The 17,911-nt window shown below is 39.3% G+C and overlaps 1 protein-coding gene across 2 annotated transcripts in view; it reads left to right on the top strand.

The window, feature by feature from the left end:
* Window positions 1-717: 717 nt before the first annotated feature.
* LOC149182312 (uncharacterized) overlaps window positions 718-17,911 on the top strand; it is a 191,696-nt gene continuing 174,502 nt past the window's right edge. For both annotated transcript variants that reach the window (XM_089416811.1, XM_089416810.1), the window contains exon 1: window positions 718-1,232. In XM_089416811.1, the coding sequence (XP_089272937.1) occupies window positions 762-1,232 (471 nt within the window). In that variant the 5' untranslated portion in view covers window positions 718-761. The remainder of the gene's footprint in view (window positions 1,233-17,911) is intronic.

The following is a 17,911-nucleotide window of genomic DNA, read 5'->3' as shown; positions in this document are numbered from 1 at the left end:
ACCCTCCTAAAGTTCTCTTCTTTTTGCAGTCCTCCCATTTAAGTTTGTTGTTGAAATCAATCCCGAGGTACTTGTACTCATTTACTTCTTCAAGAATGTTGTTTTCAAAGAAGAACATATGCTAGCTCTACTTCCTTTAATTAGATAAAATCATTATTTTGGTCTTGCTAGTATTGACTTGCATCTCCTGTGCTCTACAAAAATGCTCAAGGGCATATAGGTGCATTTGCAATCCATGGGACAATTTAGAAATTAATACAAGATCATCAGCATATAAAAGAAGCTTTATCACAAACTCCCCCAACCAAACACCATCTCCACCTTGCAAATTTAGGCTCTCTTCCAGGTTATCAATATATAACCTAAAAAAAATAAAAGATAGAGAACAACCTTGCTTAACTCCAATGTCACTTCTAAAGTTTTATGAAATACCGACTGAAGTTCTAATTTTAACTTTCACCTCTTCATAAAATCCATGAACAACAACTCTATAATCCAAAAAAATTTCAAATTTTTCCATTGTACACCACAACTCATCTCTATATAGTGCTTTTAACTCATCTCTATATAGTGCTTTTATGACATCCACTAATAAAAACATGGCTCGTGGCACCTCAATAAAGTGGAAAATTCGCTTGAAACAACGAACTTAATGAATTACAAATTAGGCGAACTTAAACACAATCACATTAAAATAGCAAAAGACCGTTCAGAACTTGAACCCTTTTGCTTTGCACTAGAATAGCGAACATACTATTTAGATGCACGAAGGACGATATATATGCATAGAAAAGACAATGGCGGCAGTTTTCTGTTTGTTTACATGCTGTGCCTCTTCGTTCCGACCATTTCTGCACGAAATTTCTACCCATTCTCGCCCCATTTTAACTCATTCTCATCTCGGAATGGAGTTATATCCTCAGAGTCCGTCACAAGACTTCCCAGCCAGATACTTCAAAGCCTCTGCATTTTCAAATGCCAATGCGGGAAACCCAGCTTCTGTTTCTACCCCACTGGGGGCCGGCGATTGTAGTTCTGGGAACGAGGACGAGGGAATGGAACCCGTGACCTCTTTTGTGATTGGGAACGATATAACTCTGGAGGAATGGCAGGCATGGGGGACGTCTTCTCAGATTCCTGCCATGGTCAAGAAGACTATCGATGATTTGAATCTGTTGGAGCGCGAACTTGAAATTAAATTGAATTTCTGCACTCCTCGAGGGAAGCTCCAGGTTTGTCGATACATCCCGGTTCCATGGAATTTGTCCAATGTGTCGTTGATTATATTTTTTTCAATTTGCTTTTATGTCATATTTTGTGTGTGGTTGTCTGGTTAAGACGGTGATCGATTCTCTCAGGTTAATGTATTCAATTTTTATACGTATTTGAAGTTTAAAACCCCTGAAATGCAAGTAATAGAACTCCTGTAATTACAATTTGTTGTTTAGGTGTTATTGGGATAAGTGTTTTGTCTTTAATTTTTATTTTGAGTTAGCAAATCTCAGTGCTTAAACATAAGGCACCAATGTTCTTGAAAGGTCTGCATCCATAGCTTATAAATTTTTGATCACCATGGCACGAGAAAGGTCTGCCACTTTCCGCTTGTCATCATGCTTGCAGTTCTCCTATTTGCTTGCTCCACCAAGCTTCATTGCTGTCCCATTGTCATCATGCTTGCAACTGCTCGATACATCCCGGTTCCATGGAATTTGTCCAATGTGTCGTTGATTATATTTTTTTCAATTTGCTTTTATGTCATATTTTGTGTGTGGTTGTCTGGTTAAGACGGTGATCGATTCTCTCAGGTTAATGTATTCAATTTTTATACGTATTTGAAGTTTAAAACCCCTGAAATGCAAGTAATAGAACTCCTGTAATTACAATTTGTTGTTTAGGTGTTATTGGGATAAGTGTTTTGTCTTTAATTTTTATTTTGAGTTAGCAAATCTCAGTGCTTAAACATAAGGCACCAATGTTCTTGAAAGGTCTGCATCCATAGCTTATAAATTTTTGATCACCATGGCACGAGAAAGGTCTGCCACTTTCCGCTATAGCATATGATTTTTTTTCTAGCTTTTATACCTGCCAATTTAGCACGTCTTTTGTCTACACTGGGGCTTTGCGAGAGATGGGCCTTGAACCAGCGTCTCACCCGCTGCAATGCTCTGCCCTGCCACTTCTCCACCCAGGCTATATGCTGTTCTCATATTTAAACTAAAGCCGCTGCTTTTTTGTTGTTGTTGCAATTTTTGCCCTCTTGCTTTGCCATACCGATTAGACGTGCAAGATTATGGTCTGCCCATTTCAGATGTTCCACATGGCCTTTAATCAATTTTAGGTTTAGCATTTGTTGAGGTTGACCTCTTCGCTGCCTTGGCCAGCTAAGCGCAAGTCGTTTATTGCCTTGTCTGCCCAAGCTGGTATCATTTGTACCTTCCTTGGCTGATCAAGCACCTCTCGTTCGTGTCTACATTGGGAAACCCCATGTTTTGGTGGCATTATGACAAGACTTTTTACCTTGCCTTATCTACGCCAGTCATTGCCTCGTCCGTCAGCAAGTCTTTTTGTTCACCTTCATCCTTGTCCAACATGGGATGGCCACAATAACGTGCTCACATTATGTACTTTTCTCTGTACCATAAATAGAGGGCTTGTTGGGAAAATTATGTATTATAATTCCAACATTAAATCATCAATCCAGGACTCATAGGCTTCGAGGCACAAGTGCAAGTAACGCAGGATCAGAGCGTCTAATCTAAACTAACATCATGAAATCTGAAATCTATTCCTAAATTAAGTACATAATTCCTATTCCTAATTTGAAACTAATCCATTGATAAAAACATGCTCAAGCAATACCAATCACTGTTCAAGCAATTCTAATCATTGTTCAAACGAAATTAACTCTAATCAACATTTAAGAAATATTAATCATAACCCAAGCGACACAAATTACCATTCAAACGATTTTAATCTAAATGGAAATCTCAATCTAAATAATAAGATCTATTTAATCTAAGAACATGAATCTTGAATCAATTGAGATAACATCAAGCTTATGCTAAATCTCAATCCAACATAATTCACTTTCACTCAAACGATGTTAAACTAAGGCAATAATTCAAACAAGATTGCAACTAATTTAATTCCTGGGATCACGCAAATCAATAAGCATTCAAACTTTAACCTTTCAATCTTCCCAACATCACTCTGCAATAAGAATTTAAATGATCAAGATTAAATTGACATGCTTCAGATCTAATGGACTACAAAATAATAAATTATCCTATCCTTAAACGTCTTTAATCAAATTCAAGAAAATACTCAAACATGAACGCATTAACCAACAATTCTATCAATAACTAATTGCAATTATAATGCATCTGTTAAGTTTAGGTATGTTCTATGCTTAAAGCAATTTAATTCAATTTTCACAGTTAGCTCAATATCTTTTCCAGATTAGCAATCACATTAGCATTAAAGTAAACTGCAGATAGAACATAAACATAAATCGCAGAAGACAAGCCAAGAAAAGAGGACACAAGATGTGGCGCTAGCCAGGTACAAACCCCAATGTGGGGAAACCCTTGATCAATTTTTCTTATATGTTCTTCAATAGTTCAGCAGAGAGATAGAGAGAGATGGTACATTTACAACATAAGTCAACACTTTGACTTGTCTAGATAAGAGCATAGATCATCTCTAAGAAAATGATACATGAGATCAGTTGAAGGCAAGCTGCCTCAACTGATTCTCCAAGGTGACTCCTTCACCTATCATTGTGCTGCATCTCGTCATCATGCTACACTTCACCGTGATGCACTATTGTCCCAGTGTTTGGCACTGTTGTACCTTGTGCCACTGTTGCACCATGCTGTCACCCATGTGCTTGCTGCACCATTGTTGCTTTGTGTACTTGCTGCACCAAGTACTATATTGCTGTCCCAATGTACTTGCAACACTATGCTTGCTGTTGTCCATGCTTTACCATGCTTACAACTATCCCATGTGTCACCATGCTTACAGCTGTCTTATTTGCTTGCTCCATGAAGCTTCATTGCTGTTTTGTGTACTTGCTGCACCAAGTACTATACTGCTGTCCCAATGTACTTTCAGCACTATGCTTGCTGCTGTCCATGCTTTACCATGCTGCTGTTATCCATGCTTCACCATGCTTACAACTGTCCCATGTGTCATCATGCTTGCAGTTCTCCTATTTGCTTGCTCCACCAAGCTTCATTGCTGTCCCATTGTCATCATGCTTGCAACTGTCCTATTTGATCATGTACAACTATACTGTTGTCCCATTGTAACACCTACAACACACATTTCCATGCTGTCACCTACAACACACTTAGATTTTTGCTGCAAATCTTGGCTATGCTTGACTGTAGATTAGGACTTCCCTTTGATAACGTATAGGAGCTCCTCTTGACTTTAGATTAGACCTCCTCTCCTTGCTATGTATAGGTCTCCTCATTTGCTGTGGATCTGGCCTCCTTTAATGGCGACCAAACCTCCCCCTTAATGGCTGCTAGAGCTCTCCTTCATCTGTAGCTAAGTCGCCATTTAGATCCACGGCTAGGGCACATTTAACTCAGTTGTAACCCTACCTTAGATTTGCGGCTAGGGCATACTTAAGGCCTCCTTATGACAACGGATTAGGGTAGTGTATAAGGGCTCCTTTGGACAACGTATGAGGGCAGGTTAGGGCAGCGAATGGGAGCCTCCTTATTGCTGTTAGGGTATCCCTTTTGCTGCATCTAAGGGTTGTCTCAAACCCTTCCAGAACAACGTATAGATTAGGGCATGATAGGACTGCGTTAGGGTCTGCTGTTAGGCCTCCTTCACCGTGCTAGATCTCCCTTTCCTCCTGCGTCTAGGGCTTCTTCATTAGGGCAGCGTAGAGCCTAGGGCACTCCCTCTAGATAGCGTAGAACCTTTCTCCATTAGGGCAACATTATCCCTTAGGATCTCTCCTCTTACCAAAACCCAAAGACAAGTAGAGAGGAAGAGATCCCAAGTGAGTGTGTCCAAATGAATTTCAAGGCACCTCTATTTATATTGAAACGTTGAGCACATGTGGGGTTTGTTTGGTTGCCTGCTGACCTTGACGAATTGTCCCATAACATAAATAAATTCATATCTCCATGAATACTTATCGGAATCGGATGATCTTTAGATCAATCCTATACCTCTCGATGAGAGGGATCCAAGAAAAATATTAGTTTCCATTAATAAGATGACCCACATGTAGTTTGGCCCCAGTTGCCAATTTTAACACTCCCTCTCAACTAGGGAGAACTCCATCCGTTGATCCATATGTCCGACTGTACTATCTCTGCCATCAGTGCCCTGCTTTGCTGAACCATGAAGAAGAAGAATTGATCGAGAATGTCTCATACCATTCTCTACTGACCCGAAGTCAGTTTTATTGATTCCAGATCAATATCACAAGAGAGTGTCTCAAACCACTCATGCTGATCCCAGATCAATTTCATTGATTTCAAATCAATAACACAAGAGAGTGTCTCAAACCACTCATACTGATCCCAGATCAATGGGGGTCATCCTAGCATAGGGAGTACGGTAGATACAACGATGCGTCCATCGATAGTACTACTATGGTCCCTAACCCTATTTCCCTGCTCATTGATCAGATGAAAGGTACTTCCCATGAGTCCCAGACTACATGGGTAGGATGCCTTGACAAAAGAACTAATCATCCTGTCCCAAAGTCGCTTGGGGGTATCACAGGGGAAGGCTGAGCCATTCACCCTGTACACAACGCACCATTAGGGGAGGGCGAGTCGCCTTATGGTCATGTGTTGCTTCAGTAAGTATCCCAAGCCCCCTAGAGCTCCCAGAGCTCAATGCATGCAACATGCAGGACCCTTATAAGAAGGTCCGTCAACAACTCCAAATCGTTCGGGAAAGTCACAGATTTGACCTTTCCTCAAGGCTTTGACAAAATGTCTGCGACCTGTACATCAGTTTCAATGTGATGGAGTCTCCTCGTTCATCGATGTACCATATCCTAGACAAGGTAGTATCTGATGTCTATCTGCTGGAGCAATCATCGAATACGGGATTCCTCAACAATCGAATCCCCCCCTGGTTGTCACAGAGGATCATGATGGTATTCATCATGTGTACAAACAACTCACTGAAGAGCTTCCACAACCAGGCAACTTCATATGAGATCATACTCTTAGCTATGTATTTGGTCCTGACGGTGCTTATAGCAACCGACTTCTACTTCTTGCTCATCCATGATATCGAAGCAGAACCCAAAGAGAACCAACACTGAGAAGTGCTCTAGTGATCCTCCACACTCCCTGCCCAGTCAACATTCGAATAATCATGTAGCTTCATATTTTCGGCAGTGTATTTCAATCCATGAGAGATTGTGCCCCGAAGATATCTCAGAAGATTCTTGGCAACAATTCAGTGAGGCTCAACCATATATGAGATCATCATGCTAATTGCAAATCATATGTCTTGACGAAAGTTCACCAAGAACATCAATGCAAATGAGTTTATGAAACTCAGAGGCATTTCCCAAATCAGGTTTGGCATCACTACCATATAACTTTTGAAAGTTAAGATCCTTGAGGTAGTGACGGGCTTGTAGTTTATCATTCCACATTCGAAATCCAACTCCCTCTTACTTCTGTAAATGAGAGGGTTTGCACCTTTCAGAAATAGGTCGTCCTTAGAAGGTGCCGGTATGAGAGGTCTATCATCCACAACCTTCAAACAAAGGTTTGGATTGGCTTCACTCTTAGTGAATCTCAGCTTCATCTGACAGCTATCCTCTCATATCAAACCTGGGGTGTTTTGCTTCAAGCCATAGAGGGCTTTCTTCCACCTGCACACATGAGATTCCTGATCATGAATCTCAAACCCCTCGGGTTGTTCCAAACCTGTGGACCTGCTACATGAGGGGAATGGTCCCCTTGTAAGATTTTCCTTTGGTACATCTTAGACATGTACCTTCATGCTTTTCTTGAATTCAGGCATCCGAGTCACCATCTGACTCACATCGGGTAGAGCCCCATAAGTAGACCTCCGGTGCTATAGATGAGATCTGTCAACTGACATGGTCCCCAATGGACCATCCTGCAACTTGATACAAATTGCCAACCCTGAACTCAAAGATAAAAGCATCTTTGAAAATTCTATTTCCAAACACGTACCTTTCCATCGATGAATGCCACCCTGTAACCTTTGACTTTCAATGCCGAAGTGGACACCAGGTTCTTCTTGCGATCAAGTACATAAAAGAGATTCTGTAAATGAATCGAGTTACCCTCATTCAATTGAGGGGTAACATTCCCTACACCCTTTTCGGGATAGGTGGCATTGGCTCCAAGTATAATCCCACGATTGTTTCCATCTCTACCAAATTAGAGAGAGCACCCTTCTATCCGATGAAGTGCCTTGAAGCACTACAATCAATAAGCCAAATTCCCAAAGAATTTGAAGGAGAGGGCCAATACAAGATAACGCTTCTTTATCTTATCAGAAACAACATTTGATTCTTCATACTTGGGGTTCCTTGCTTTCTATGAAGATTTGGCTATTACTTGTCATTCCTCTAATCATTGAAGATGTCTCTAGAATGATTGTTATCATCATCAAGTGATGTGTCCCTGCCATTCAGACACTCATTCGCATAATGGACGAACAAGTCATCCGCCTTTCCTTCCACCCTTAGATCCGAACTTCCCAATGAAGTGATCTTTAGGTAGGCCATCATAAGCTTCCGCTGCGCTATTTTGATAATGTTCTCTTCTTCGATTTCACCCTTGGTGAATTTGAAGAGGGATGAAGAATCCATTGATCCTTTTGTCCTTTCCCAACTGTCTTCGGTGATTGCTTTTTCACTCTTGCTTGGGCATTGTCTTCACCTCAACTCTGATACCATGTTAAGTTTAGGTATGTTCTATGCTTAGAGCAATTTAATTCAATTTTCACAGTTAGCTCAATATCTTTTCCAGATTAGCAATCACATCACCATTAAAGTAAACTGTAGATAGAACATAAACATAAATTGCAGAAGACAAGCCAAGACAAGAGGACACAAGATGTGGCGCTAGCCAGGGACAAACCCCAATGTGGGGAAACCCTTGATTAATTCTTCTTATATGTTCTTCAATAGTTCAACAGAGAGATAGAGAGAGAGATAATACATTTACAACAGAAGTCAACACTTTGACTTGTCTAGATAAGAGCATAGATCATCTCTAAGAAGATGATACATGAGATCAGTTGAAGACAAGCTGCTTCAACTGATTCTCCAAGGTGACTCCTTCACCTATCATTGTGCTGCATCTCGTCATCATGCTACACCTCACCATGCTGCACCATGCTGCACTACTGTCCCAGTGTTTGGCACTGTTGTACCTTGTGCCACTGCTGCACCATGCTGTCACCCATGTGCTTGCTGTACCATTGTTGCTTTGTGTACTTGCTACACCAAGTACTATATTGCTGTCCCAATGTACTTACAATAATATGCTTGTTGTTGTCCATGCTTTACCATGCTTACAGTTGTCCCATGTGTCATCATGCTTGCAGCTGTCCTATTTGCTTGCTCCACCAAGCTTCATTGTTGTTTTGTGTACTTGCTGCACCAAGTACTATACTGTTGTCCCAATGTACTTGTAGCACTATGCTGGCTGCTGTCCATGCTTCACATGCTTACAGCTGCTCCATGCGTCATCATGCTTGTAGTTGTCTTATTTGCTTGCTCCACCAAGCTTCATTGTTGTCCCATTGTCATCATGCTTGCAACTGTCCGATTTGATCATGTACAACTATACTGCTGTCCCACTGTAACACCTACAACACACATTTCCATGCTGTCACCTACAACACACTTAGATTTCTGCTGCAGATCTTGGCTATGCTTGATGGTAGAATAGGACTTCCCTTTGATAACGTATAGGAGCTCCTCTTGACTTTAGATTAGGCCTCCTCTCCTAGCTGCATATAGGTCTCCTCATTTGCTGTGGATCTGGCCTCCTTTAACTGCGGCCAAACCTCTCCCTTAATGGTTGCTAGAGCTCTCCTTCATTTGCGGCTAAGTCTCCATTTAGATTTGCAGCTAGGGCACATTTAACTCAGTTGCAACCCTACCTTAGATTTGCGGCTAGGGCACATTTAACTTAGTTGTAACCCTACCTTAGATCTGTGGCTAGGGCATACTTAACGCCTCCTTATGACAGCAGATTAGGGCAGTGTATAAGGGCTCCTTTGGACAGTGTATGAGGGCAGGTTAGGGCAGTGAATGGGAGCCTCCTTATTGTTGTTAGGGTATCCCTTTTGCTGTGTCTAAGGGCTGTCTCAAACCCTTCCAGAACAACGTATAGATTAGGGCATGATAGGATTGCGTTAGGGTCTGCTGTTAGGCCTCCTTCACCGTGCTAGATCTCCCTTTCCTCCTGCGTCTAGGGCTTCTTCATTAGGGCAGCGTAGAGCCTAGGGCACTCCCTCTAGATAGCATAGAACCTTTCTCCATTAGGGCAACGTTATCCCTTAGGATTTCCCCTCTCACCAAAACCCAAAGACAAGTAGAGAGGAAGAGATCCCAAGTGAGTGTGTCCAAATGACTTTCAAGGCACCTCTATTTATACTAAAACGTTGAGCACATGTGGGGTTTATTTGGTTGTTGGCCGACCTTGACGAATTGTCCCATAACACAAATAAATTCATATCTCCATGAATACTTATCAGAATTTGATGATCTTTAGATCAATCCTACATCTCTCGATGAGAGGGATCCAAGAAAAATATCCATTGCCATTAATAAGATGACCCACATGGAGTTTGGCCCTAGTTGCCAATTTTAACAGCATCTCAAAACTAAACTACAACTCCAACACTGATTTAATGGTCTCGTTGCATTGCTTTCAAATACTTGACTGCCCAGACACAATGTTACAAGAAATTGCATTAAATCAGTAAGGTACAAAATTGCTGATATATCAATTTTAATTTAGATTTGAAAACCAATTATTGATCTCTTTGTTTATCCAATTGAAAAGCACGTTTAAACTCCGAATCGTAAGCCTGTAACAAAAGGTTTATTCATGTGATAAAATTGTTGATCAAGACAATTCGTTTAGCTTGCAATGAGATGGAGCTGAAGTATCTATTTAGCTTCAAAGAAAATAGAGTACAACTTAGGTACAGAATGGAAATTCTAAGATTTAATTAACAAACGCTTTCAAAACAAAATCCTTTACGCCTAGATCCTAATTAATCATGTTGCCTATAACATATGAAATTTACAGGACTTGCTTCTGGGTGGTGGTGGGCCCTTGCCATTCCTGGAGCAAGTCTAAGTTAATGCATTGCTCTTAGAAATCAAAGAAAGCCATAATACTCATAGGAAAATAAATGCTGAATCGAAATTATATATTAAGGATCAGCAAAAGATGAGTTCAGATATCACAACTCCCATATCTTCTGAGCGCAAAGCTTCTTTGCAACACAAGTTATTTAACAATCTTGTCCAAGCTCCCTTGTACAGAAAATCATCCCTATGCGTATCCTCCATCGAGATTTTAAAGAGTTCAGCTGGTAACAAATTGGAGAGGATAGTTTCAACAAATCACTAAGTAAGGAATGGAATGGATCAAAGCTACATAGAGTGGAAGAACATGCCAAATTAGAGTCTTCTAGAATGTGCAACCAACTAGCCCAATCGTGGCTGACCCGAAACCGTGGCAGACCGAAATCGTTCAGCGATTCTGTACTTACGTAGAGAATTCCGGAACTGATTCTATACTTAAGATTCCCCTGATCATAACTTCCTCATAATGCCAAATTTTGCGAAACGGTTTTATGGGTTATCTGAATGAGGGTACTCTGAACAAAACCCGCGTGTCAGAATCTCAAGATTCTTCCCCATTTGATCACAAATTTCATATTTTTAGCTACATGAATTTATTCCATACTCAACCTGTAGCAACTAGTTTAATTGTCTTGTGAAGAATTTCAACAATGGAATCCTGCGAAAAATGAACTTAGCAAAAACCGTCATTAGTAAATCATGACAAAATCATATTTAATCATAGAAAGGCTATGAAAACTAATGATAATAATCAACCATAAGGTGTAAGATGTGATTTGGCGGCAAGTTGAGGAATTATGGTATGAAATGAGTTAAAAATATAGGAATTTAGGTTATGAATAGTGATATTATATTGTGGAAAAATGGGCATATTTGAGGCTCAACATCCCCCCATGCCTGAGGATTTGCATGTCCTCATGCAAACAAATCCCTTGCTCATTGACAAATTGCTTGTAGATGTTGGTTCTTGTGGAGCAACATTGCTTGAATATTTGGAGGTGCTGGTTCTTGTGGAGCAACACTCTTCACATTAACATATCATAATAGTTTACTGAGCAATACAAATTGAGGACAAGAAAGGGATGGATGAGGAAGAGATGATGGATGAAATGAGGTGGTGATGGAGATGATAAGTATGTGAATGGGTGCTTGCATACTCTGTCATCGCAAGGCCAATGCTTATAGGTGGTTTCCTTTATCATTTTATGGCAATAATGATTTCATCCTCTGGATAGAATGCTTGTTATCATGGGAGGAGAAGAAATGTATAGAGACTACTTTTATTAATACACCATAAGGATTTGCTTTTAACATGGTCTTGTAATCAGAGTATATGCGTAATGAATGGAAGGAAAACAAAAGGATAATGGTTTATGAAAGATAAAATGCATGGAATAAGAAGTGGTCAATCATTAAGTTTCTTAAACCTTCTAATGAATTAGAGAATCTTAAGCCAAATTTACCTCAAGTTTTACCTTTATTGTTGATGTGCTTGGTGCTTCAAGATGAAGTGGAAGATGGACTTGCGATAGCTGATGTGACTGCTATTTGATCTACTGAAGAAGGTTGAAGGATTAAAGGATGAATTGAAGGTCCCCTTCTCCCCCATGCCTGAGGAGTTGTATGTCCCCAAACAACTGAGGAAAGGTGACTGCTGCTGCAAATGAATGGCCAGGCTGCTATATGGAAGCCTTTACTGAAATGAATATACTGCTGCAAATGAAAATGGAAATGCTGATACAAAAATCCAAACTATTGTAAATCTGTGTTGAGATCACAAAACCATATAGTCTTCAACCGCTACACACCCATGTGCAATCTTGCATATATGAATAAATGGTGTCGATGTCGAACATAAGCAAGATCATTGGATTATCGACCACTGAGGATGTCGTTAACCAATGCGAGATATCCCACCTTTGATGTCAATGGGAATCAAGGCACTAGGTACATTCTACCAGCCATGAATGGATTTGAAGTCGAATGGACTGCAAAATTCATCCACCAAGAAACATTGATGTATTTCCTTAGTATATGACAAGGATACTTGCCATTAAGGTATGCAGGCTCCCATGTACCTTATTTAACCCTATCCTTAGTCCCAGATAATTTGCTGCTGTCAATGGGACAAGGCTTGTTGGCAGGTGGGCCTCAAGGGATCCCACATCAACCGACACGAGTACAAAACATAATGACTTGAAAGATACATGATTTGAAGAAATCATACAAATTTACAAACTCTATTGGGAACCTTGCCTACCACCTACCTAGTTTTCAAGCAAAGTCCCCGTCCAGTTGCGCCAGACAAGATGGTTTTCACAAAAGGACTTATTTTTATCTTTACTATTTTCATTTATTTTATTACAATACTAAATTTCCTACTATACTCGAGAAAAGATGTCCTCCTTCAAGTGAAAGAGAACTTCCAATGAAGCCATGTGCGGATCAGGTACAAGGATATATTCATGCTCAGATTTAACATATACAATTTAGAATGTACATGAGCATGAAATATTAGCAGCTTTGAAAGATGTGATACAAAGAGTATTTGAAGATGAGAGTGGTACTTTGACTGGATTATGATTTGGAACCAATGCTCGATGTAATCCTGGTGGTATTGGCCCATTTCTTCATTTGAACCACTCTGAAAGCCCTCCTCGGTCATGCCAGGCAAACTTGGATAATTGGTCTCCAGAATGCATACAAGGCTTGCTGATGGGCATGGTGAAAGTTCTTCGATCTTAGGTTCCGCTGGATGCTCCCCATCATATTTGGTACATGATTTCTCGATCTCCTTGGTAGATAGGCAAGAGGAATCAAGGGAGACTTCCAAATCCTTTTCTGACTGTGGAGAGATAGATAATTTCCTGAATGCGGTTAAGATGAACTCTTCCTGAGAAGCAGATACCCCAGCTACTGCTAGGATTTGAGAAAGTGCTTCGAGGGACATTCTTCAAGCTCTCAATCATTCTTGAATTTCTCCTGCTGGTTGATGATCCCTGTCTCGCAACATGGATTAGTACAAAGGGGTTCTTACAACACCCCAAAAATGTTTTATCTTTAAAGAGCTTGAAATTTTAATCTAAATGAATTAAAACTAATTGCAATAAAACTCACCAAACTTGAAATCCTCGCTTACTTGGACAACCAAACTTTGGAGCAACCCCACCATAGTGGATGCGTGGCTCTTCACTCACGTCTTACTGTACACTCTCTGCCCTCTGATTGCCCTGCAACTAAGATCACACAAAAAAAAACTTGTGAAAGAAACTATGCTCTAATCCCTTTAGCACCTCCTCAACAATGACGCCAAAAATGTTGGGGAAATTATGTGTTATAATTCCAACATTAAATCATCAATCTGGGGCTCGTAAGCTTCGAGGCACATACGCAGGTAATGCACGATCAAAGCGTCTAATATAAACTAACTTCATGAAATCTGAAATCTATTCCTAAATTAAGTACATAATTCTATTCCTAATTTGAAACTAATCCATTGATAAAAACCTGCTCAATACCAATCCTTGTTCAAGCAATTTTAATCATTGTTCAAACGAAATTAACTCTAATTAACATTTAAGAAATATTAATCATAACCCAAGCGACACAAATTACCATTCAAATGATTTTAATCTAAATGGAAATCTCAATCTAAATAATAAGATCTATTTAATCTAAGAACATGAATCTTGAATCAATCGAGACTAACTCAAAATAACATCAAGCTTATGCTAAATCTCAATCCAACAAAATTCACTTTCACTCAAATGATGTTAAACTAAGGCAATAATTCAAACAAGATTGCAACTGATCTAATTCCCGGGATCACACAAATCAATAAGCATTCAAACTTTAACCTTTCAATCTTCCCAACATCACTCTGCAATAAGAATTTAAATAATCAAGATTAAATTGACATGCTTCAGATCTAAGGGACTACAAAATAAGAAACTATCCTATCCTTAAACTTATTTAATCAAATTCAAGAAAATACTCAAACATGAACGCATTAACCAACAATTCTATCAATAACTAATTACAATTATAATGCATCTCAAAGCTAAACTACAAATCCAAACAATGATTTAATGGTCTTGTTGCATTGCTTTCAAACACTTGTCTGCCCAGACACAATGTTACAGGAAATTGCATTAAATCAGTAAGGTACAAAATCGGTGATATATCAATTTTAATTTAGATTTGAAAACAAAGTTATTGATCTCTTTGTTTATCCAATTTCAAAGCACGTTTAAACTCGAACTGTAAGCCTGTAACAAAAGGTTTATTCATGTGATAAAATTGTTGATCAAGACAATTTGTTTAGCTTGCAACGAGTTGGAGGTGAAGTATCTATTTATCTTAAAAAAAACAGAGTACAACTTAGGTATAGAATGAAAATTCTAAGATTTAATTAACAAACACTTTCAAAACAAAATCCTTTACACCTAGATCCTAATTAATCATGTTGCCTATAACATATGAAATCTATAGGACTTGCTTCCTGGCGGTGGTGGGCCCTTGCCATTCCCGATGCAAGTCTAAGTTAATGCAATGCTCTTAAAAATCAAAGAAAGCCATAATACTCGTAGGAAAATAAATGCTGAATCGAAATTATATATTAAGGATCAACAAAAGATGAGTTCAGATATCACAACTCCCATATCTTCTGAGCGCAAAGCTTCTTTGCACACAAGTTATTTAACAGTCTATCCCAAGCTCCCCTCTACAAAAAATCATCCCTATGCGTAGCCTCCATCGAGATTTTAAAGAATTCAGCCGGTAACAAACTGGAGAGGAGAGTTTCAACAAATCACTAAGTAAGGAATGGAATGGATCAAAGCTACATAGAGTGGAAGAACATGCCAAATTAGAGTCTTCTAGAATGTGCAACCAACTAGCCCAATCGTGGCTGACCTGAAACATGGCAGACCGATACCATTCAGTGATTCTGTACTTGCGCAGAGAATTCCGACACTGATTCTGTACTTAAGATTTCCTTGATCATAACTTCCTCATAATGCCGAATTTTGCCAAACAGTTTCTGGGTTACCTAAATGAGGGTACTCTGAACAAAGCCCGTGTGTCGGAATCTCAAGATTCTTCCCCATTTGATCACAAATTTCATATTTTCAGCGACAAGAATTTATTCTGTACTCAACTTGTAGCAACTAGTTTAATTGTCTTGTGAAGAATTTCAACAATGGAATCTTGCGACAAATGAACTTAGCAAAAACCGTCATTAGTAATTCATGACAAAATCATATCTAATCATAGAAAGGCTAAGAAAACTAATGATAATCAACCACAAGGTGTAAGATGTGATTTGGCAGCAAGTTGAGGAATTTTGGTATGAAATGAGTTAAAAATATAGGAATTTAGGTTATGAACAGTGATATTATATGACGGAAAAATGGGCATATTTGAGGCTGAACAGGGCTCTTGTACAACTAGCATTATACTTACAATCTGGCTCATGATGGACCTTCCTGCTATTTTTATGTATTATGATTAATCCAAAGCTGTTTTTTATTGTTAGCAACAAGTTTTTGTATCGGTTATGAAAGATTCAATGTAATGATTACTCCTATGTGGATGTGAATTGGGGTTTGAGAGGACTATGTGGAAGTTTTGGTCCCCCATTGTTAAAATCAAGCATTTTTGGTTTTGACTAAATGACATCATGATGTTAGTTTAGTAGCAGAAGCAGAGGTTCATTGTGCAGTCAGGGATTTCTGGCTGCTGTTAAGTATGAATCACAAATTTGACACTTAAAGCTTATCTGAGATCTCTGCACAACACAAAAAACTCAAAAGACAGTCGCCAAAATTGATAGTATAAAGAGAAATAAGATCGACATCACAATACTACAATTGGAGATATGTTTGAGATTCAAATAAGTTTTCTAGAGTTGCTCTTTTCAAGATGGGCGTTGTCGAAGTCTTTTGTTTTCTCTTGTTTGAGAATATTGAGGAATGTTGAAGATCACGCTCTCTTTTCTCCAATTTGAAACCTTTTGTAACATAAGCGGGCCCATTAGACCATGAGTAAACAATGCATGATGTATGGTCGTTTGGTCAAAATCTTGTCAATTGGAGATTAGCTGTTACCTACTGTCGACTTAAATATACCAGATATGGAGAGATTTTGCCTTGTCCATATTGCAACCTCGATGATGAAATGGAGTGCAGATTCTTATTTCAGCATATTGAATGTGGTATTTGTGTTTCAAGCCAAGAAGGGGAGTCAATTTAACGTTAGAAAAGAAAAAAAAAATGAAAATGTTACCTAAGAAATCTTGGTAACCACAAGTCTCCCACTGGTCTTTCTTTTCTATGATGCTTTTTCTCTTTTCATGATGGGAAGGTGTGCCCTTCCCCAATTTTAGCTGACATACTATATGAGTATCCAACATTCTCCATGCTCAAAAGCACTTCAACTGAGATGTTGAGATTAGGGGGTATCTATTTCACTAAATTCACCTAGAAGTTGCACCTTGACTCATTTCCAAGGAATGACATACTTACATAGGTGAGATGGCCTGCTTGCATGGGTAAGACAACCCACAAGGGGCTTAAATGTTTCTAGGGGATTTGAACCTTGGTTGGGGGTTTCAAACACCCGCACTATGCCATCGAACCAAGACCCTGTTGACAACACCCAGGTCATCGATCTTATGCAGGAAGTCATATTGGCCAAGTTGCTCACAAAGAGGGATTTTGGTGAATTGGCTTATAGAGCATCCCAACATAGTTAACTTGCACTTTTTAAAATTTTTGGAACCTTGAAGTGTGGTTGTATAAACAACACTAGCATCTTAATAGATGTAACAAATATAACACAATACCATATGGAACCAAAAAGAGAAAGAATTGTAAAGTGAAGCCCACGTGCATTGGGTGGCCTAATATGGATCAATTAACATCGTGATGACAACTTGCTCTTGCTCCTCTTTATTTGTTGCTTCTTGATGGGTGCTATCTTGTTATGTGATCATAATCTCTTCTTGGTGGGAGGTGGAAGTAAGGAAATTGTGGGTGGAATGATTGACCCCTTTAATGTGGATTCAACTTTTGTTGCCTTCCCTGTCCCCTAAGTGTGGAGATGTGGAAAAGAAGTGGAGTGAGTGATAAGCCTCACAATGATTTGTGTATATTTGATAATGAATGATTCAAACGAGTGAATATGACCACCATTTATGTGATTCCATATGAAAATTGCTCTCAGTAAAGTAACATACATTTTAGCTTCTAAGTTTGTGGCACACTTGGGATTGTTGTTGGCTTCATTTAGGCCTAAGGGGGAGTACTCAATGGTTAGCATGGAACTGTAGTTGTCTACAAAGGTCAAACCTATTGTTTTGGCTTGTGGAGTAGCTCTTAGTATTGTTACCTATGAGGCATTTTGGTGGTAACACTTGGGACATATGGTAGTATGTGGATTATTTTGATTGACGTCATCAGTTGGGGGAGTCTCATTTCTCCTTGGTTGGATGATTATGCTTGTTGGTGGTGGTCTTCTCACATATACTTGCCTTGTTGACCACCCCTT

The sequence above is a fragment of the Pinus tabuliformis genome, chromosome 3_2 (genome assembly GCF_031772625.1).
Source record: "Pinus tabuliformis cultivar Carrire ecotype Pingquan chromosome 3_2, CPIR1, whole genome shotgun sequence".
In the NCBI taxonomy this organism is placed as follows: Eukaryota; Viridiplantae; Streptophyta; class Pinopsida; order Pinales; family Pinaceae; genus Pinus; species Pinus tabuliformis.
This window is presented reverse-complemented; position numbering and strand designations above follow the sequence as displayed.